We start from the raw sequence: 21,619 nt of genomic DNA on the forward strand, positions 1-21,619 counted from the left end.
CCTTATTTGTGGTTGTGACTTCAACTCGATGGCTGCATAAAGCCGTGTTCACATGTTTAACAAGTTGTGAATGAAACAGAAGTCTTCATAAATTAACGATTGCTTCTGAAACTCTGTGAAAGTTTTGGTTGCACCTCCAGCTGAGGTCCAACTTAGAATACTCAAAGGTGGGAGATGACAAGTAAGGCCGCTTATCTATAACAATATTTTTAAATTTGAGATCAATACCTACAAACCACAATTTTGTACCTCAGCGAAATTTTTTATATTTACTAACTTAAGTTTTGCGGGATGGCAATGTCTACTTTTGCTAATCTTAAGTAAATTAGAATTTAAACATATCAAGATCATACTAAGAATGACATAACACTGCCGGTTATAAAGGGTCAATTGGCATTTACTAAAATTTTAGTCGCTAAAATGGGATAATATGAACACATCTTGAGGTTACATGGAGTATTTACTCACTGGAGAAGGCATACGAACTTTGGATTTTATTCAGACCAGTAAAATGATTTATCGTTTACGATTGACCCGTTTTAAGCAATAAAAGAGATCAGTATGTTTTAAATGAATATCCTCTCCAAGGCACCATGTACGTAAGTAACTACTTGTACTATCTAAACAGAATGCTAACGATTGAACAAGCGACCTACTTAAAGAAAAACAATCCTCGATAGAAGTTAGAAGAGATGTACAGTACATGTAGTCTCCATTCAGTATTTCCTCTAGGTTATAACTACGGGTCTGCATCGGCAGTCGTCTCGGAATGAGATGCGACGCCGATGGCCGATTTGCGTCGCCGCCTTGCCGCCGCGGCATCCCTCCTTTATTGACCCATTACAACGATGTCGAATTCGATTAACACCGGTAACCGTGTGGAAACAAAGTATTTTAGTATCCACATACCTATTTTCTAAGAAAAAGTATGTAGTTTTTTACAAAGTTGAAATTTTCTATACTATGTGTTATTATGATCCGTGTCACATGGGAAAATGCAATGTTAAAAGAAACGAAGCACGTACAGAGCAAGAAAAGTGTTCACAGGTGCGTCTATAGCGCCTGTAATACAGAACCATAGAACACTTAAAAAGATGTAGACTATTATTTCAAAAAGTCCACTTCCTCTGGTAACTATTACACACTTTCAATTGTCACAATGCTTGACATTGAGGTTGTCAAGCAAATATCGGTCAAAAAATATTAAAAAAAATTCAAATAAGCATTTAAAAAAATTTGGTTAAATTTTAATTAAAAATATGTAGCCTAGACATATTCTTCCTTTACAAAGGTAGGTGCTGTTCGAAATATCATCCACAATGTTTGTTCTCAAGAGACTTCCCAAACTTTTGTGCACGAAATGTATCACGACTCCTGTGAGAAACTGCGCAGTGTCTGTAATAGGAGGTGCAAGCGATATTGGACAAACGTTATGTATGATGTTGAGAGCCCAACCTACCGTGTCAAAACTGATCATTTACGACAAACCTGATATAATCAATGGTGTCCTGATGGATCTGTCACACATACCTACAGACGCTCACCTCAAGGGCTACATAGGAGAAGAAACATTAGACAGGGCATTGAAAGAAGCAGACCTTGTGCTAGCGGTCGGTGCTGTACCAGATAAGACCACGTCAAAAACTCAATGCACATTAAAGAATACGGAATTGATCAAAACACTTGCGTACAAATTATCAAAACTGAAAACAATGCCATTTGTTGGTATCACTGGAGATCCTCTTAATGTTTTAGTGCCGATGACGTCGGAAATATTAAAGAACCACCAGGTGTATGATCCTAAAAAACTCTTCGGAATAACAACAATAGATTCGATAAGGGCGCAGACTTTATACGCGCTGCACAATCAATGGAACCCACGCGAGTGTGTAGTCCCTGTAATAGGTGGACATTCGAAAGACTCAATAATCCCATTGCTGTCTCAAGCTAAGCCTTACTGCGACATGAACGGCAAATCAATCCACGAGCTGATAGCAAAGATCCGACGATCTGGAGACTACGTTACTGAAGCGAAAAAAGGCCGTCCTCCCACTTTATCTATCGCGTACAGTATCCTTATTTTTGCTCGGGGCATTTTGCATGCTTTAAGCGGCGGAGTATCGAAAGTGAACGCATTTGTCGAAAATAATGACTTCGGCACAGGATTTTTTGGTGGACTGGTAACGGTTGACGACACAGGCGCCATTGATATGCAACGATATTCTCATCTTTCACAATACGAGTGCTATTTACTAGAACGGGGCATTGAAAATATCAGGAAGGATGTGTTGAAAGGGAAAAGAATTTTGGATTTAGCCTAATATGCATTCAAAATACTTAACAAACAAATATTTTTATAAAAGTAATTCAATCATGTTCAACATAAAACTGTACTTTTAAATAAAAAATTAAACGACAATTTCACATCATCCTTGTTTATTATACAAAATAAGTAAAGTATTAACAACCAAGGATAACTTAATCATATCACAGAGAACTCTAATGTCAATTCTTTAATCTAACTAATTGTGAAACGTAATAAAAAAAAAAGGAAAAATAATACAGTCAACTACACATACACTTAGACCTACTACATTGAAACAATACTGAACACTTTGTTTTTGGCTATCCGTTGATCAAATTTGATTTACCTAAAATATAATATAGGTACTTATTTCCATATAATTTTCGCCGATAAAAATATTTGTAAAAAAAACAATGATATGAGTTATTTACATATTAATCCATTGACACAGGCGTAAATCTATTTGCCCGTATCCATTGCCTTATAAAATATAATAGGTTTTCTAATGATGCGCTAAATTCATTAAATTTCCACCTGTTTGTAAAAGTCTTATTTTATTATAATCAAACAAAACATGTTGTAATTATAACATACCTAGTATATATAATTTTATCTATTAAGTAAGAAGCAAAAGAAGTCAAGTTAGACAAAGACAAAAATAACTTTTTAATGTCAGTCTTGTCTAGGGAGCTCAACTCAAAAGCATTACAGGAAATCCTCAACTTGGCACGAAAATATAAAAAATATGTGGCTTTTGGACAAGTGATCAGATTCTGAGGAGCAGATATTTCTTAGAAACCTATAAAATGTATTTGAAGAAAAAATAAATAAATATTATATTTAAATTATTACGGAAATGTGTTAATTTATTTCATGAATAACATCCGACCACATAATCACAAGGTGAGAAAATATAATAAGTTTAAAATATAATCATCATTCAATCAATTTAATATTTTAATTTTATTATTTAATTCAAAGAAAAATAAATCTTGATCAACTGATTAAAAAAAACTATTTTTGCCAAAATACATTTTTTGGAAGAACATAAATTTCCTTTTACGTAAGTAAGTACCTAGTATATACATATGTTGCCGGAAAATGAATTAACCAGAGATTTCGCGAAATACCTAGGAATATCACGGCATATGTTGAATATTCTTATTTATGACGCCTTCTTACTAAAATAGTCAGTGATATATCGTTTCACTAAATTAAATCTAGTGAACTGTTAGAAAAACGGATACCTCCGAGTAAAAATAGTCCAATGTATCTCTCTCCCTCTCTCTACCCAAACGGACACAAATGGGAGCGGAAGAAAGCCGCCGTGGAAGCGGCCGCCGCGTCACGAATATGAGCGAGGGCAGCCCATGCTCCTGGCAACGAAGCGGTAGACGATGGCACCGTGTGGTTTTAGTAGGTTCAAGCCCCACATAACCCGTCCGGCTTCCCGTACCCGGCCGGGTAGACGAAGGTCTTTCCACACGTAAAAAAAAGGTTAGGTTGGGTTAATAATTATGTAAGTACTTTTAAAAGGACTTAGCACGAACCTTTTTCATTCTTTATTTCACTAGATTTAGATGAGTGAAATGATATATCACTAGATTGAAATAGTATTTTGTCATATCACTAATAATTTTTTAGCAAGAAGATGTATTAAATAGGAATATTCACCATCTTCCGTGATTTCGTGGTATACCTAGGGATTTCGTGAAATCTCTGATATCCTCATTTCTCTGCGACATATACAAAACTTGTAAATATTAACTAGTGGCACAAATAGTGTTTTCATTTCACTAAACCTTATTCTACAACGATTTAGATCTATAATACATTTAATATTAATTGAGACCATGACTTAGTTTTATACAGGACAGCACGCATGCAAAAGTACAACACCTGTAACAATTAGAAACATGTTCTAAATATTATGATCAAGAGCGCAAAAATACAGTTAAAAGAATTATATTTAAATGGATATTAAACTGAAATTAAAGTAATGAGAATAGAGAATAGCTGGGTTGGTACGGGCACATCATGAGAGGATGGTCATATTACTAAAAGAACCTTAAATAGGTTTAAGAAAAAGAGGAATACAGTAAAGAATATAGTATTCACGACTCACGAGTTCTACATGAACCGTTTCGAGAACGAAATAGTGAGAATTTTAAAAGATAAAATTAAAAGAAGAATCCTCTTACTATATACTTACTTTACTCTACTCTTCATTGCTTTTACTCAATTCGCTGCCAGTATCGCTGGCGGACGTGGAGCGTAAACTAATTGAGGTCTCCTTGAACTGGCTGATGAAGTCTAGAAGTTTCTGCAGGTTCCTTTGTGTTTTTATCTGATTGGCCAGCAGTTGTCTCTTCTCGTCATTGTGCTCTTTCAAGTTTTTCGTCAATGATGCCGCGCGGGCTTCCAGTTTGCGGAGTTCTACGCAAAGCTCTATGTTTTTCTCTTGAAGGCGTTTACGCTCAGCTAATTTATCTGTGACATGAAATATTAATTATTCATTTTTACATTGCGTGACACTAAATTGAATAACATTTAATTTTATAAAAAAATCTACTAAATTTTTCTTCCGCCGGACGTCAGTCCCAGCTACCGAGTTGCGCCTGGTTTGCACGAAACAAATCGCTTCAGACCTCCGTAACCTTTGCAGGAAGTGGTCCTATTCTAAAATGTCGGGAACCACACATCGTCCAATTTTAACCAACAGATTGCGCTAATTAATCTAAAATTACGTCAAATAGCGAGGCCGCGTTGGACTGTCTCGTCACTGAGTCCACACAGCAGTGACGTCACACTCACCTCTGAAGAGACAGGCGCCGCCGTCGCCGCCACCGAGCGCGGGGTCGGGCAGCGCGGCGCCGCAGCGGCAGCAGCGCCCGTCCGCGCCGCAGCCCGTGTGCTGCCACACCAGGCAGCCCGAGCACCACACCAGCAGCGATGTCACGTCTAGACAGACAATTTTTATGTCACAACTATATGGCCGATTCCGGACTCGAATAATTAAATGAGCCGATACCATTATCGAATAGGTACGAGAAATTCTTATCGACTCACTAGGGGAGCTAGAGCGCTTTGGAAGCGGTAGTAGTTATAGATTTAAGTGATGTGACGTCAATAAGTGATACATTGCATCCAAATTTGAAAAATAAATCTATTCTATTCTTAAAACTTCCCATTCGGTAGTCGGGTGTTCAGAGGCGGCCGGCCATTCGCTCTGATAAATAGAGTGAAATGCGAACTGATATTTGTTTCACTGTTACAGACTAAGAATCACTTGAATTCACAGACAGAGGTCAGTGTCGGTTTCAATATGCTCTGTATTGAATAAAAACGGTACCGACCGAACTTTTTAGACTTCTGTGAACGAGAGTCGATAAGGGAGTCTGAATCATTAAGAGAAACCGGTATCCCTTATGGAATAAGATACAATGAGTCGAAACACGCCTCGGAGTCGAGATTACCCACGTCCAGTCTGAACTGATGAAAATATTGTGAAGACTGGTAAATGCAGGCAAACTAAATCTGGTGAAACCTGAACGATCAGTCAGCTTAATATAAATAATATCGCATTATGATTTTATGACGATGATTACAAATCTTCTTTCATCATAATTGAATGCATTTCTTACCATTCCTTCCACAGCCGTGACAAACTTTTTTATTCGACGGATACACAGGTTCGACTGACAGCCCGGCTGGCAATGACGCGGCCCACGCCGGCTTGTTATTGCTCCAACCTACATCAGAATATAAAATGCTTGAAATTTTTAAATAACAATAAATTATAAAAAACTGTTCCTGTATAAGAATAGAACCACTCCATATCCTTCCCATGGATGTCGTAAAAGGCGACTAAGGGACAAGCTTATAAACTTGGGATTCCTCATGTCAGCGTTGGGCTAGCAAAATGTCACTATGTCAATTCTACTAGTTGTGACTATATGTATGTAATTTTAAAATATTAAGAAAATACATACATACATACATACAAAAAATCACGCCTCTTTCCCGGAGGGGTAGGCAGAGACTACCTCTTTCCACTTGCCACGATCTCTGCATTTCCTTCGCTTCATACATATTCATAAATCTCTTCATGCAAGCTCGGCGGTTTCGGGTACTTTTGACCTGACCCTTTACCAGGACGTCCTTAATTTGATCAAGATACGTTCGTCTAAGTCTTTCCAATCCGACCTTTCCCTCCACGCTCTCCATGTATATCTGCTTAGTCAACCTGTTTTCATTCATCCTCTCCACATGACCGAACCATCTCAACATACCCTTTTCTATTCCTGTAACTACATCTTCTTTCACATCACAACATTCCTTATCACGCTGTTCCTTATCCGGTCACTCAATTTCACACCCAACATACTCCTTAACGCTCTCATTTCCACTGCATTTATTCTGCTTTCGTGCTTCTTTTGCCATACCCAACTTTCACTCCTATACATTAATGTCAGGACCAACACTCCCCTATGCACAGCCAGTCGAGCCTTTTTGGATAGTTTCTGACTGCTCATAAAGGCATGCAAAGCTCCATTCACCACGTCCCCGCGTTCACTCTCCTTTCAATATCACTATCACACTTGCCATCTGATGTAAGCTTTGATCCTAGATATACAAACTATTTCACTTGCTCAACTTTTTCTCCTCCAATCAAAATATTACATGCTGTCATTTCTTTCTCCATTTCAAAAACCAGTGTTTTAGTGTTACTTACGTTCACTTTCATTCCTTTCTCTATTAAAGATTCATGCATACAGTTTACCATCTCCTGTAACTCCTCCGCTGATGACGCCAGTACAACCTGATCGTCGGCATAGAGTAGACATTTGACGAGTAACTCATTCATCCTTAATCCACTTTCCGACTCTTTCAAATCTGTCAAACAACTATCCATAAATAGGTTGAACAGCCACGGAATTAAGAAAATACAACGATATTTTCTGAGTTTGAAATCTGATTGTATGAGCTACGAACAGAAGTGATCATTATGTATCTTTCTATCTCATTGGTTATCCGGAGTGATAAAGAGAGATGATAAGACATGTATTGTTAACGTTCGCGCATAAGAGGTCAATACCACTATATAATATTTCGTCCTTTTGTTAAATTTATTTTTTGTGCTAAATAAATGTTTATTATTTCTTATTTCCTTGGATGGGATGTCGTCTGAAGGGATAAATAATAATGTCGTGGTACTTACTAAAACGGTAAAAGTATAAAATTAATTCATACCTTTGTTTTCTGTGGACGACCCTGATGGTGAACCTTCACGCGAAGATTTGTTTGGACCCTAAAAATATATCAAATTCAGTCACGTAAATATTAGTTTCAACGTAACTATATAATAACGACATATCATGTCTTAATCCCATCACGGTGTAGACAGAACCAATATAATATCATTCTTACCTGTTGTTTTTTCTGTTTAGCAGAGCGCGTTTGCGGTGGTTCACTATGCGACTGTAGATATGGGAACTGATTATATTTTTTACGTTTCTGAAATAAATATAAATAATAAATCTTAGTACATATTTTAAATTTTTCTCAAAAATCTTTTTACTTTAAATGTTTAATTATAGAAAAAATAATAAATAAAACATACATACATCTATTTATCTTGTATAAGGCTAACTTAGATATCATAAAATCTTTGTGAATTCCACATAATCATATTATATAAAACCATGAAGTTTTAAAATTACTTTTATTTTTATAGCTAATCAAACTTAAGTATGAATTAAAAATAATAAGCATTATATACACTTACAGGTATCATATCAAAATTTCCATACAAGAAATCAGTTCTTTTTGTACATGTAGTGGATCGCTTGCGACGTTCATTGCGTTTCTTCAATAGAATATCTCTTTGGGCTGTAGTCACTAACCCAATAAGTCTAAAAGAAATTATAAGATTAATAAATAGATACCTACTTATATTTAAAGAGAAAAAATGTGTCCTTGTATTTTTTATAAGGAGGGCCGATTTTGACGAAAATTGGCACATAAGATAACATAGGCTCCAAGTAACATAGGTTACTTTTTATGGAAAAATCAATCATCAAATCTTTTTTTTTTCCTTTTCTTTTGTTGTAATAAATGGATTAGGTGCTAAAATTAAGGAAACACATTATATAAATGTTTTCTGGAGGTGGGCGTTGAGATCTGCGACACAGTTTCATAACTTCTGCAGATGTCATCGTTATCCTATGTTACTTAAATTGTACTTGTTTTTGTTTCCAAATAAAATATTTTCATTTTCATTTTCACTTTTTATGGAAATTCCAACGGAAACGCGCAAAAGTTAGTAAATAGTAAATAAATTTAGGAGATATCAGACACATGATGATGCATATACATTCTTAAGTCATGGGAAACTAACTTAACAACTATATTTCCCGTTTCTCCTGTTCATGTTCAGAAAAAAGCAATACAAAAATTATTATACAAAATTTTATTAAAATTGGTCCAGAGTCAATATGGGAATGAAATGAAATTTTAGGAAAAACGTAGGAATGACGTTTTGTCATTCTGAGTCAAAAAAGTTTTCTAAGCAGTTGTAATAATGTCGAAATCTCAAATTGAGATGCGATGCAATTATACACTTACCACTTCTACAGTGTTTTAAATTCAATGATTACTTAGTACCTGTGATACTGACCTCATGAAAGTTTCTTGTGATACAGGTTGTCCAGGCTCTGGTAACGGTGGTGGAGAAGGTGTGGGGGAAGGCTCAGCACCTGGAGAAGAGTCAGAGTCCGATCTACGTTCTTGCCAGTCATTTTCTTGTAATTTGGAACCACTGTGAAAAAAAGGATTTAATCATTTTACTTTATATTTTCTCAGTCTGTATGTATGCGCTTATCTCGGAAAGTTGTAGACGATTCTGTTCTTGTTTAAAATCTTGGAACAAGTTTTCTGAGGAATTTTTATATCTATAAATGCTACCCCTGCGAGCGGTCAATAGTATTATAAAATCTCATTTAAATAATATTTACTAATATAATGTAATTCCTTTTTATTTTCTTAATAAAAGACAAATTTATAAATATAATTTTTTTTTAATATATGATATTCCAATATACCTCAATATATATACAGACAAGAGATGATAACTTTCTAAAAGTACTAAATATTGAAATTTACTTACATGAATGCCTGTTTGACTTTATTGAGCGCATTCACGAAATTGTTGCGGCTGTCATTGACTGTGTTGGGAAATTGGGAAAAGTTCCTGTACTTTTCCTTGTTGTCTGTTTCACTGTGATTAGAATTTTCCTTCTCATTGGATGACTTGATTTCATTTTCAGAATCTGATATATTTGTTTCTTTTATATCTTCTTGATTATTTGTTGTTGTGATACGGATTTCAGTGAGTACGGATGGCTTTAATAATGATACTGATGAGTTTGTTCTGCTTCTGTTTCGATACTGGAGCTGATGTTCACGCAATTGCTGCGCTACATAGTGATTGTCCGTCTCAATGTTAACCTGCTTGTTTCTAGCTTTCAAGCGCTGTTGATAAAGTTCTAATTCCCTCCTTAATCTTTCCACCACTAATTTCTAAAGAAAAAAAATTAAGATGTTAAATAGAGCATCCTTGATCATAATGGTATCCAAAGGCACTGAACTTGCATAAGATAGTTATGTATGTGGAGAAAAGTATTTTCTCAGAACAAAATTAATTCATGTGAAAATATTCTTATGTAACAAAAAATTATTTGCAGTACCTGGTTAGGTATAAAAGATTTATACCATGGAATTATGTAATTTTAAGAAACCTTCAAACAGTAATTTCTAACAACCAACTATGGATAAAAAAAAATATTTGCTTAGAAAGCAAGTTAACACTTACTTGAGCTTGTCCAATCGCAATAATATCCTTCTCAGCCTCCTTTACCTTTGTTTTTATAACCACATTCTGAAAACACACAATTTCATGAAACCAATGCTGATGAAAAAATTACAATTGGTACCACTACGTAGTGGTATTTTTACTTACGTTTTCGTCGTCCTGAAGACGAGCGACCCAAACCTAGAAATAAAATAATTATGCTTACTAAAAAGTACAATACAGAATTACTTACAAATTCTGGTAATTGTTAAAAGTATGTATAAAAATATTAATGTTTGGTCACCTGATGAACTCGAATTGCATTTTTCAAATCAGTCTGAGTTTTGCGAATATCTTCTTTTATTTCGTTAGAGACTTCCATATTCTCAATTATAAGATGCAGAGTTTAAGAAGGATTATTTATTTAAATTATGTACTTATGCTATCAAGGAAAACAAAAGTACACTACCAATACACGACACTCAAAACAACCAAACCAACTTTAAGAAATGAAATGAACATTTCACTTCACTCACTTCCTTCACTTCATCTTATCCGTAGTAAATAAAACAAAAGAATGCGTTAGCTCGACTCGAACCAAACCAAAAAAAAGTTAAGTACCCAATATATTGAATTAATATTTTACAGTTTAATTATGCAACATAGTATGGGTATTTAAATAAATATTTATAATATATACATTTTTATTCACTTAATAAAAAATTAACGTAATGGACCCTGTACGCATTGGGCCAATGCATTGGGGCCAACGCGTTGGCTCTGGCTGCAGCGGCAATTTATTTATCTATCGAGTTTAGACAGTTCTAGACATACTATTATGTGTATTTCTCAATATGTATAATACCTATAAACAGCTATTTCATTATAACATTTTGTATTCGCTTAATAAAAAAGTAACATAATGAGCCCTGTACACATTGGGCTAACGAGTTGACTCTGGCTGCAGGAGCAATTTATTTATATCGAGTTTAGACAGTTCTAGTCATAGACTTGAACTGAATACTGTGTATTGGTCGAGTAAAAGCTGTGGGTGGATGCTTAACTTCGCACTTCTTTTTTCGGACAACATCTGTTACATTATCCATTTAAATGACTTTCATTTCGACAGTCATGCTTGTCCACAAATACTATAATCAATAATAAACACACATTTGGAAAATTATTACAGCAAAAACAACATGACGTTTGGGTTCCCGCCAAAAAGTCCTCGGTCCCAGTCTGTCCCAGTACCAATTCCATCCTCGGACTTATTGCTGGCTGGCCCTATATTTTTGATCTTTGCAGGATCCAGACATGAAATATTTGACATTGACAGTGCAAATCACATACAATTCATCTTCTCTTTCCAATCTAACCATTCCTGCAAGCATGTTTTGTAATTTTTTCATCCAGTCTCGATTTTATTAGTAGTTTTTGAGCAGCGGATTCATTATTAAAAAATAAGAGAAATCGTCCATGTAGATCATTTGCGTCGTTATTAAAATGATCAATCCAAAGTAGCTAATAAAAGATTTCTGCTTGGACCTTGTTGTATTCGAGATAAAGAAATACAATGTCCATAAAACGGCAAGCTACCACTGAACTTAACCATGAAAATTGGGATCAAGATGATCCCAGTGAACAGGACGAAATAGGGACATTCAAAGCTGCACCCAAGGATGTCCTTGAAAAACGTGTGATCAGGACTGCTAAGAGGCGATCTCATATGTCCGGCAATGAGGTAGGTTCTCACCACAAAATTAGTTTACTTAAAAATGTATAGTTTTTTTAATTTCAAATGTGGAGATAATATTATTTATTATCTGGCACTATAGATTTCAATAAAAAAATGTTTGAATGAGATAATTGACTGAGCAAGCAAAATGTTTTACTTGTTGTATACTTATAGCACAGTACGACCAAATCGCGTTATGACTAGACCTAGCAAAATACATATGTTGGCATATCGTACCTTGGTTAATATTCTATTTTAGTTCAAGAGCAAGATAGACATACATGTACTTATATTTTAAGAGAACACATTCCATTAACCCTTAACCACCTAGCATATATTTTTGTCACACGACCACCTACCATACGTCTGAGGGACCCCAGAACAAAAAAAATTTTTTTTTGTTAAATATTAAGTAAGGTATAAACATGAATAAAAATTATGTTTGGTGCATTATTATTCTCTTCATTAAAAAAAAAAATAGGAACATGAAAATCAACAATATTTTTTTTTAACTTCAATAATTGACATTATCTCTTATTTATGGTTAACTTTCTAACTGTTCTAGAAAATTACATCCACAAAAAATATTTAAAGTAATAGGCAATTATTCTTATATTTTTTTATAATTCAATTAACAAGGAATTTTAAAAATAATAAAAACTCTCAATAAAATAATTAATTTAACAAAATTGCAGACGCCAAATTTAGAGCTTTTCACGACAATTATGTACTGTTTAGAACAATTTTTATTTGAGCATTCAAGGCAAATGGACGCTTTGCATTTGAAACACATGTATTGTGTTTTGCGTTTCTTTTTGCATTCACAAGTAGAACAATTATAACGACCTGATAATCACTCTTCAGCAGTGCTGATGCATGGAACAGCTGCTGGAGGGGTCACGCTGATCTGGAGTATGCATTGTATGCTAACACGTATATCTCGTTGCATTTTCACGTGCCATAGGCGGTCTTATTAGCTGTTCAGCAAGTTTCTTCAAAAACTTGAACCTGCTTTCAATCTTTTGTCCTAGTGTCTGCACAGACAGGTCCAAAACATAGCAATTTGAGGCAGGAAATATCAAGTAATCTGTACAATATTGCCAATGGCCACCTACGAAAGCGACAACTAATTCGAGCACCTTTGGTCTAAAAGATACACTCCAATTTTGGTTTGGTTATAAAATAATATTATCTCTGGTTTCTTCGTCACTTCGTTGACACCTGGAGAATGGTGCATGTTTTAAACAATGATGACTGCCTTATTTTGTTTTGGCACATATGACACTCGGAATCAGACGCACAACTTTCTTCTGGGACGTGACTAATTTCGACCGGCTCCACATCGCTGCATTCGTCATTTGGTATTTTTTCATCGTCCGATAAATTATTTTCCAACCACCGCTCAATTACAGCGTCCCTAAGAAACTATAACTAAAACTAAAAACAAATATACATAACAAAAAAAAATCACGTAACCTCCTAACAGGGGTCTGTCAGACCTACTCTAGTATTTAACTACTCACCTGAGACAAACGCGCACACTTCTAACCTTGATGAGCCGTTATGCGGTACTCAGGGGCGCAGGGAAAAGGTACAGGGATGAACGAGTTGATACAACACTCCGGCGCAAAAATATTCACAATAATAATATCAACAGGATCTGTGAGACGTATGGTAGGTGGTTAAGGGTTAAATATAATAATTTAATTATAAATTAAAGTTATATCAATTATTTTTTATAGGAAGGCATCTTTAAATGAGTTAATTTTATATATTTTAAGCAAAACCAAGTTTCAACCGAGTACTCAATCCATCTCTATATACAATTCTAAAAACAATTTATTTTCCAGCAATATAAACATACCTTAGTGCTAGTGCCTAATATTTTTTTCAAAGAAGAATATATACTTTATCATACATACAAGAATTGAATTGGTATATATTTTTTTATTACTTCCAGCCAAACAAGACAGTCTTCAGTGGATTTGGTGGTTTCAACAAGACACAGCCATCATCATTTGATTTTTTGTCAAATTTAACAAATGGAAATAAGAATTCACTATCTCCAGCAAATAAAAGTGATACAACTGTTACATCAACAATATTCAGCAATACACCAATTTCCAGCAATTCAAGCAATGGTATATTTGGTGTGCACCCACCAGCTGAGCCCAAACCTATGTTTGGATTGGGAACAAATCAAATAACTCCTATGTTTGGGAGTACTACATCAATTTCTTCTGCTACCAGTGCTCCGTCACTATTTACTGCTTCCAAAGCAGACTCAACTGTTAGTGATTCACCGTTTAAAATTCAAACCACTACAAGTTCACCCAGTGGCAAGAATGAGACTAAACCTAATGTATCAGTACCACAAGTGTCGTCCACTATGTTTGGTGGATCAACTACAAATAGCAGCAAATTATTTACAGGAACATCAAGTTCATCACCATTTAGTATAAAACCTGTTATTGGAGGAGCACAAAGCAGCTCTGGATCATTGTTTACAACTGGTAACAACTCTAGCTCTACTAAAGAGGACAAGCCAGCACAGAAAGATGATGATAAAAAAATAACTTACTGTTCTAAGTTGAAAGGACTAAATGAGTCTGTGTCTGATTGGATCAAAAAACATGTTGACGAAACCCCATTTTGTATTCTTACTCCAATATTCAAAGACTATGAAAAGTACTTGAAGGAAATTCAAGATGAATATCAAGGAGAAACAAAAGAGCCTAAAACAAAGCTTGTTACAAATGTATCAACATTCCAAATAGAAAATAATATATCAAAATCGACAGGTTTTTCACTTGGCAGCACTTTGAATAACTCTGAAAGTGGAGAATCTAAAACTGAAGCATCTAAACAAGTAGGATTTGGTATTCCAATGATAGCAACAACAACAACAGCAAGTTCATCATTATTTTCGACAAACACAGTTACAAACTCTAATGGGACTACACCATTTTCATTCGGTATTGGAAAGCCATTCAGTTTTAATTCTAATGTCCAAGTGCCAGCCACTACAGAACCTAAAACTAATGATAATGAAGATGAGGATGCACCACCTAAAGTAGAATACAAACCTATAGCAGAGGAAAACAGTATTTATGAACAGAAATGTAAAGTTTTTGTTAAGAAAGATGGAAATTTTGTTGATAAAGGTGTTGGTACTCTTTACATTAAGAAAATTGAAGAAAACAATAAACATCAGTTATTAGTTCGCGCAAACACCAGTTTGGGAAATGTTTTGATCAATTTAATTCTTGCTTCTGCAATACCAACCCAGCGTATGGGCAAGAATAATGTTATAATGGTTTGCATTCCAACTCCAGATTCCAAACCTCCACCTGTTCAAATACTTATAAGAGTAAAGACTACAGAAGAAGCAGATGAGTTACTAGAAATGCTGAACAAATACAAATCATAAATAAAGTAGCTTGAGTATTATTTTCAGGCAAGAAAATTGAAATTTTCATAATTATTATCATTTGATTTAATGATTTTTGTTTACATTGCTCGTTACAAATTATGAAACACAATATGGGTTGTTATGAGTTAATTAACAAGTAAAATTAGACCTATTAACTAAGACCGAAGGAACAGAAAGCCTAACAGTTGAGTGTGTGGCTTATCAGTCTTTCAAGACTGCTAGCTCTGTCTATCCCGCAAGGAATAAAGACGTGATTATATAAATGAATGAAAAGACTGTAGAAATATTTTTTAAGTATTTTCTAGTATGAATTAGTAATTACATTCTTAAATAACAGACAAAACTTGCAAAAAAGTAGAAAGTACCCATGATTCTATGCTGCTGCTGTATTGAGTTTCTATGATATATCCTAGAACAAAAGTTAGACTATTTATGATTTGGCGCATATTTAACGCATGCGTATATACCTTTATTTTATCTCTCACTAATAAAAGTAAAAGTTTAAAATCAGTTATGACCATAACAGAAAACTATGTTAACTATAATAATCCAATATTACCTTACTTAGTAGTACTTACATGTTTTTTAAAGTCATCGTGTAGTAATAACTTAATTTTTAACTCAAAATTTATATTGAATCAGTTTTTATAATGTAAATCAAGTAATAATTGTACATGAGGAAATCTGGAATATAATAAGCTTGTATTGATTTTAAACACATTACCTTTCACTTATTTTGCCTTAAAACTAATTTTATTAAAATAAATCGATTGTGACAAATAAAAGGAAGTAGTCTTTACCTATTTCTCCGGGAAAACACGACCATATGTAAGGTCAGAATTCTTGTCGCTCACACATTTTTGTATTATACAAGCCTGAACACACAAAAATGCACATTCTTTGCTTTCTCTCTCATCATTACATTCATTACATCTCTACGCCACAAGTCACAGCTATCAGTCAAAAACAGTTACATATTATCATCTTAGTTAATAACAGATGAAAAAATGTACGATCAACTGCACATTTACTTCGAAATGCACTGAAAATTCGCGTTTATTAATTCGCGTTTATTGCGGCGTCAAAGACTTCCGAGCAAGATAACTTCACATGCGGGTCGGCTGTCAAATAATGAAACTATGTTTGTGGCACCAATACTATTTCAGATGTTGACCTGGGCCCCCTGCTATATATCGATCAACACAGCTATCTCCTGAGCCTACCGTAGGTACTATAGACAAAGCCCTAGTAGGTATATTCTAGTCAAATAAAAGCCCCAAAGAAACTAGCGCCTACACAAAACCTTTCAACAGATGGCGTTGGTCTAAGAATTAAATAGACTAGGTATCCTATGAAAAAAGTACTTTGTTCTTTTATACAACTATCTACTCCTTCCTTACCAGTATCATTAGAGTGGGGATCACGGTTATTGTATCATAGGTGAATACGTCGCGGCGGGTATACTTCGGTGTTCTTTCCATGAGATTAGATGTGGAAAGGTAGCCGATTCCTATCAGTTGGGAGTAATTATTTGTTATTAAATCTATACTTATGATTGCGAGTTTATTTATCTTTGACAGCTGTAGCTCAGAATTTTATATCCCAAAATTTAGGGCAGGTAATTTCTGTGGGTAGGTAATCCAATCTATGATACATTATACATTGGATTCCCCTGCAAAAGTTGCAGAGGTCAGACGGGATTCTATTCGGGTATAAACCTGAATTACATATTCTAAGATCATGGTCAAACACGGACCCTGGACAGAGTTGTGGATGCAACCTGACGAAGAATCCTTACAAATTTCACTTACCGTTTTATAGGTACAAAAAAAGCCGGTACCTTATTTATAACATGTATTTATTTTTAAATACAAACCAATATTTTTATTACACTATCAGCACAAAAGCTTCTAGATAGGTACATCTCAATCAATTGATTTTATTCCTAAAAAAGTAATGTCTTGTAGTTCATACCTATCACAAAAACACCAATGTCGTGTATTTTTGGGATTAGGTAAAATTTATAAGGCCTGTTTAAAAAATGATGCAATTTATTCTGGTGCGTGCATATCTGCATCTATTATGTACACTTATATTATTTAATTTTAATCTTAAATATTTTGCAATATAGGTACAACGGCTATGTTATAAAAGTATTTAATTACCTATATTTAAAAGTAAAATCCATTTTAACATATAATTTCAAAGAAGCTGGTACCAAATTTTATTGCCAAATCACTACATAGTATAAAACAGTCGCTATTTTAGTCTGTTTGTCTGTATGCTTAAATCTTTAAAATTACGCAACTGATTTTGATAGGGTTTTTTGTAACAGGTAGAGTGATTCAAGAGGAAGGTTTTTATGTATAATTTTTTCCGAATTTTGCACCCGTGCGAAGCCGGGGCGGGTCGCTAGTATATATTAAAAAAACGAATTAAGTTTGGTACTTAACAGTACATTAAAGAACTACATCTAGGGAACTAGTTTTATAAAATAGTCTTATCACACATTTTTTTGTATAATTATACTTCACTCTAGAATTGTCACAATGGTGTTTATACACCTGTCTATAACCTTCTTTCATATTGCATAATGATTCATCATCAATTTCGTAACTTCGTGTCTCTTCAAATCATGACATAGGCAGAATCACCGAAAGTCAGGTGGAAGCCATAATTTAGAAAAGATAGTATGAGCATTGTACTAAAATATGCAAATTTCATTGAATATACCTAATTGAGAATTAATAATTATAATGAAACAAATTTAGAAAGAACTTCTTTGTGAAAATAATGGCATTATGTGTGATGAGATGTATTAGAAGACATTTGACCTAATCCCATTTGTATTCTGTGCATATGGACTTCCACGCTGTTTTGGAATAACTTTTGATGATGAGGTTGTAACTTCATTTTTATCTGGTCCATTGTGCCTTGCAAAACACTCAATTCATAAGCATTCTCATCTGAATCAGATAAACTTTTAACTTGTAACATTAGGGCAGTAAGATCTGTAATAAGTTCAATCAAGAAGTCATCTTTCACAGAACCCTTGTTATTCTTGTCTACAAGGACACTAGCCTCCTCTCTGCATTTTTCTCTTAGATGCGAGGGGGCTAACATAGCATCCAAGCTAGGTCCAGGGGCTATTTCCTGGCAGTACAGCTGAATTTCATTTATACATTCTTGCAAGTCCATGTTCATTCTTTCTAAGTCAATAACAACAGCAGCATATTTTTTTTCAAAATCTTCTGGCATTTTCTCTCCAAAACACTTTCTCTTTTCAGCTTCACAATTATATTCCCGAAGTCTATCTATTTTCACTCTCTTTGCACGCAATATTTTTGTCAACTTTACCACCAACTCCAATAAAGGAACTGGGTAATTTCCCAATGTTGAATCAAATTGCTTAGTAATATCTGAGCAGCCTATGAGTGGATCACTTTGAGCGTTGTTGTTGTTAGAATTTGGGACAGAAGGCTGAAACAAATTAAAGATTCCTTGCATGACATGGCGAGGCCTAAATTTATTTGAAATACTAGCAAGGCTTATCGTATCTGGTGGTTCATTGGACAAAACCTCATAATCAGGCACTGAATGGGTTCCCAGCTTGGGTCTCTCAAATGATATTCTGTAAGTATTGTTAGATGTGTCAACAGCATCAATGCATCCTGTGAATAAACCATCCTGGGGTTTTCGTAATCTTGCTGTTACTTTAGTTCCCACAATTAATTGCATGGGAATTTCATTTGGTAGATCTTTGATGCAAATATCTGCAGTTTTTCTCTGCTGTATATATCGTATTAATTTCCTTTTCCTATCTAGTTCCCTGCGCTCTTCTGCAAAAAACGCTTGGGAACATCGGCGCGGCTTACCCATCATTCGTCTTATTTTTGTCCACTGAATTCGAGTCAATTTGCGATTTGTCAGTTGAGGAAAAGATTCCTTGAGACAAATCATAAAATCATTATCTCCATCAAAAAGGGCTTTGTCAATGTTACTATAAAAATATTCAAAGCACACCCACTTATGTGCCTTTGGCAATTTCAACAAGTTTCTTAGTCTCATTCCAATCCGCTGACCAGATTTTCTGTCTGGAGACTGGCTGCCAGGACTTTCTGGCATTTTGTCATCATATTTGTCATTGTTCCTTTGAACTTTAGATGGTGATTTTTGTTTTTTGGCACTTGATTGTTTAATAGGAGTTTTGGATATTATTTTCGGAGTCCTCTTTGGTGACTGTCTTGGCGGAGATGTATTCACAAAGTCATCAACAAATATAAACCTATTTTTCTTCCTAATCCGCGCCGGCATGCCTCGTGCATTTAGTTTTTGCACTGGTTCACTCGGTGTTGGTTTTGGCGGCAACTTGGTGCCGACTCTATGTAGCCCAAGTGCAGCTGGGCCAAACGCTGGGGGTTCTTCCTCTTCCGCGAAATCCATTTCCATTGGTTCATCCTTAACTCGAGTTCGAGACTTACTGTCTTCTTCATCTTGATCTCCTAAACAATAAACACAATTACCTATTTGGTGTTATAAATGAAATATAAAAATTGTTCATTTATCAGGGCTTGTTCAAAATTACATGCATTAACTCTATGAAGCAATCGAAAGATTTCAAATTTCGATATATAACTTGACAATTTCATCTAAAGATTTGAATATTTTCAAATTTTGAATGTAGCGAAGCTAAGTAGGTGGCGTATTCGAAACTGGAGACAAGTGTGGCAAATACAAACACTGCACTCAAGAGGATACAGGTTAAAATCATTTTTATTTCAACGATGATGTGGTTTGGAATAAAGGAATACATTTTATGGTTCGTAAACAACTTACTTTCTGATTTATCCGCCATGTTGATGGTATAAAATTTGATTCAATTTGAAGACAAGACGAGAGCGCCAAAGATTTGTTTCGTTCGGATACAACCACGAACAAACATTTGTTTGACGTTTAATTAAAGGTTCCTACTCACAGACATTAATATATAATTTCCTACTCCATTTTCTTGTCGCTTGCAACAACCTGCGATCATTTATATACAGCGTGCCACCGAGTTCGTCCGACCACCTATCTACTTATAAATGCAACAGAAATTGTTGCTGTCATAATATTTTTGATTATAAAATATTTTTCAAAAATACATTATTTTTAAAAAATGTTATTTATATATATAAAAATATTATTGAAGGCGAATTAATGTGATTTAATATAATTTTTGAATTTAATTTAAAAATCGTATTAAAATGTTGTACAGAAAAATATAATAATTAAACCGATATAATGTTATTATGATGTGACGTCAATAAGTGATACCTTGTATCCAATTTTGAAAATAAATCTATTCTATTCTATTCTATTCGATGTTAAATCGATTTTCAAGAAATAGCATTGGTTCAGCTTTCAGACTCGTCCAAGGCACCGTTTGGCACCCAGTGTTTTCAATAAAAATCTCGGTGCGCGGAAACGTCTTCTATTTCCGTGAAAGTGATTTTTTGTGTCTACATACATACATACATACATAAAATCACGCCTCTTTCCCGGAGGGGTAGGCAGAGACTACCTCTTTCCACTTGCCACGATCTCTGCATACTTCTTTCGCTTCGTCCACATTCATAACTCTCTTCATACAAGCTCGGCGGTTTCGGGTACTTTTGACCTGACCCTTTACCAGGACGTCCTTAATTTGATCAAGATACGTTCGTCTAGGTCTTCCCACTCCGACCTTTCCCTCCACACTCTCCTTGTATATCTGCTTAGTCAACCTGCTTTCATTCATCCTCTCCACATGACCGAACCATCTTAACATACCCTTTTCTATTCCTGTAACTACATCTTCATTCACATCACAACATTCCCTTATCACGCTGTTCCTTATCCTGTCACTCAATTTCACACCCATCATACTCCTTAACGCTCTCATTTCCACTGCATTTATTCTGCTTTCATGCTTCTTTTGCCATACCCAACTTTCACTCCCATACATTAATGTCGGGACCAACACGCCCCTGTGCACAGCCAGTCGAGCCTTTTTGGATAGTTTCTGACTGCTCATAAAGGCATGCAAAGCTCCATTCACCATGTTCCCCGCGTTCACTCTCCTTTCAATATCACTATCATACTTGCCATCTGATGTAAACTTTGATCCTAGATATACAAACTCTTTCACTTGCTCCACTTTTTCTCCTCCAATCAAAATATTACATGCTGTCATTTCTTTCTCCATTTCAAAAACCAGTGTTTTAGTTTTACTTACGTTCACTTTCATTCCTTTCTCTTTTAAAGCTTCATGCA

At 34.9% G+C, this 21,619-nt stretch overlaps 4 protein-coding genes across 5 annotated transcripts; 2 read left to right on the top strand and 2 right to left on the bottom strand.

Moving 5' to 3' along the window:
* Positions 1–1,182: 1,182 nt before the first annotated feature.
* On the top strand, positions 1,183–2,686 carry LOC106131160 (malate dehydrogenase-like). Its single transcript, XM_013330159.2, has one exon. The coding sequence runs from the start codon at positions 1,320–1,322 to the stop codon at positions 2,319–2,321; it is 1,002 nt and encodes a 333-aa protein (XP_013185613.2). The 5' UTR covers positions 1,183–1,319; the 3' UTR covers positions 2,322–2,686.
* On the bottom strand, positions 2,489–11,097 carry LOC106131168 (uncharacterized). 2 transcript variants are annotated; one of them, XM_013330170.2, is made up of 12 exons: positions 10,462–11,097; positions 10,326–10,358; positions 10,179–10,244; positions 9,474–9,886; positions 8,985–9,125; positions 8,094–8,220; positions 7,736–7,822; positions 7,559–7,616; positions 5,950–6,057; positions 5,120–5,266; positions 4,518–4,795; positions 2,489–4,204 (listed from the first exon to the last, which is right to left on the bottom strand). In XM_013330170.2, exons 1-11 carry the CDS (start codon positions 10,537–10,539, stop codon positions 4,524–4,526), a joined length of 1,530 nt encoding a protein of 509 aa, XP_013185624.1. In that variant the 5' UTR covers positions 10,540–11,097; the 3' UTR covers positions 2,489–4,204; positions 4,518–4,523. The 2 variants fall into 2 exon arrangements, with proteins under 2 accessions (XP_013185624.1, XP_060800544.1); XM_060944561.1 differs by having other exon boundaries at positions 2,490–4,204; positions 4,523–4,795; positions 10,462–11,096.
* Positions 11,098–11,496: 399 nt separating this feature from the next.
* Positions 11,497–16,041, top strand: LOC106131280 (nuclear pore complex protein Nup50). Its single transcript, XM_013330317.2, has 2 exons — positions 11,497–11,898; positions 13,853–16,041. Exons 1-2 carry the CDS (start codon positions 11,731–11,733, stop codon positions 15,320–15,322), a joined length of 1,638 nt encoding a protein of 545 aa, XP_013185771.1. The 5' UTR covers positions 11,497–11,730; the 3' UTR covers positions 15,323–16,041.
* Positions 16,042–17,190: 1,149 nt separating this feature from the next.
* LOC106131278 (protein lin-9 homolog) lies at positions 17,191–20,386 on the bottom strand. The gene is made up of 2 exons (XM_013330315.2): positions 20,162–20,386; positions 17,191–19,827 (listed from the first exon to the last, which is right to left on the bottom strand). Exons 1-2 carry the CDS (start codon positions 20,178–20,180, stop codon positions 18,125–18,127), a joined length of 1,722 nt encoding a protein of 573 aa, XP_013185769.1. The 5' UTR covers positions 20,181–20,386; the 3' UTR covers positions 17,191–18,124.
* Positions 20,387–21,619: the final 1,233 nt, after the last annotated feature.

The sequence above is a fragment of the Amyelois transitella genome, chromosome 6 (genome assembly GCF_032362555.1).
Source record: "Amyelois transitella isolate CPQ chromosome 6, ilAmyTran1.1, whole genome shotgun sequence".
Classification (NCBI taxonomy): Eukaryota; Metazoa; Arthropoda; class Insecta; order Lepidoptera; family Pyralidae; genus Amyelois; species Amyelois transitella.

What these genes read in the sequence shown, in the direction of transcription:
- LOC106131160 (XM_013330159.2), top strand. Translation starts at nt 1,320, where the DNA reads ATGTTTGTTCTCAAGAGACTTCCCAAACTTTTGTGCACGAAATGTATC.
- LOC106131280 (XM_013330317.2), top strand. Translation starts at nt 11,731, where the DNA reads ATGTCCATAAAACGGCAAGCTACCACTGAACTTAACCATGAAAATTGG. An exon ending in CTCATATGTCCGGCAATGAG is followed by an intron (nt 11,899 to 13,852) that starts GTAGGTTCTCAC and finishes TATTACTTCCAG; the next exon opens with CCAAACAAGACAGTCTTCAG.
- LOC106131168 (XM_013330170.2), bottom strand. Translation starts at nt 10,539, where the DNA reads ATGGAAGTCTCTAACGAAATAAAAGAAGATATTCGCAAAACTCAGACT. An exon ending in ATGCAATTCGAGTTCATCAG is followed by an intron (nt 10,359 to 10,461) that starts GTGACCAAACAT and finishes TTTTATTTCTAG; the next exon opens with GTTTGGGTCGCTCGTCTTCA. An exon ending in CGGCGCCTGTCTCTTCAGAG is followed by an intron (nt 4,796 to 5,119) that starts GTGAGTGTGACG and finishes TTCATGTCACAG; the next exon opens with ATAAATTAGCTGAGCGTAAA.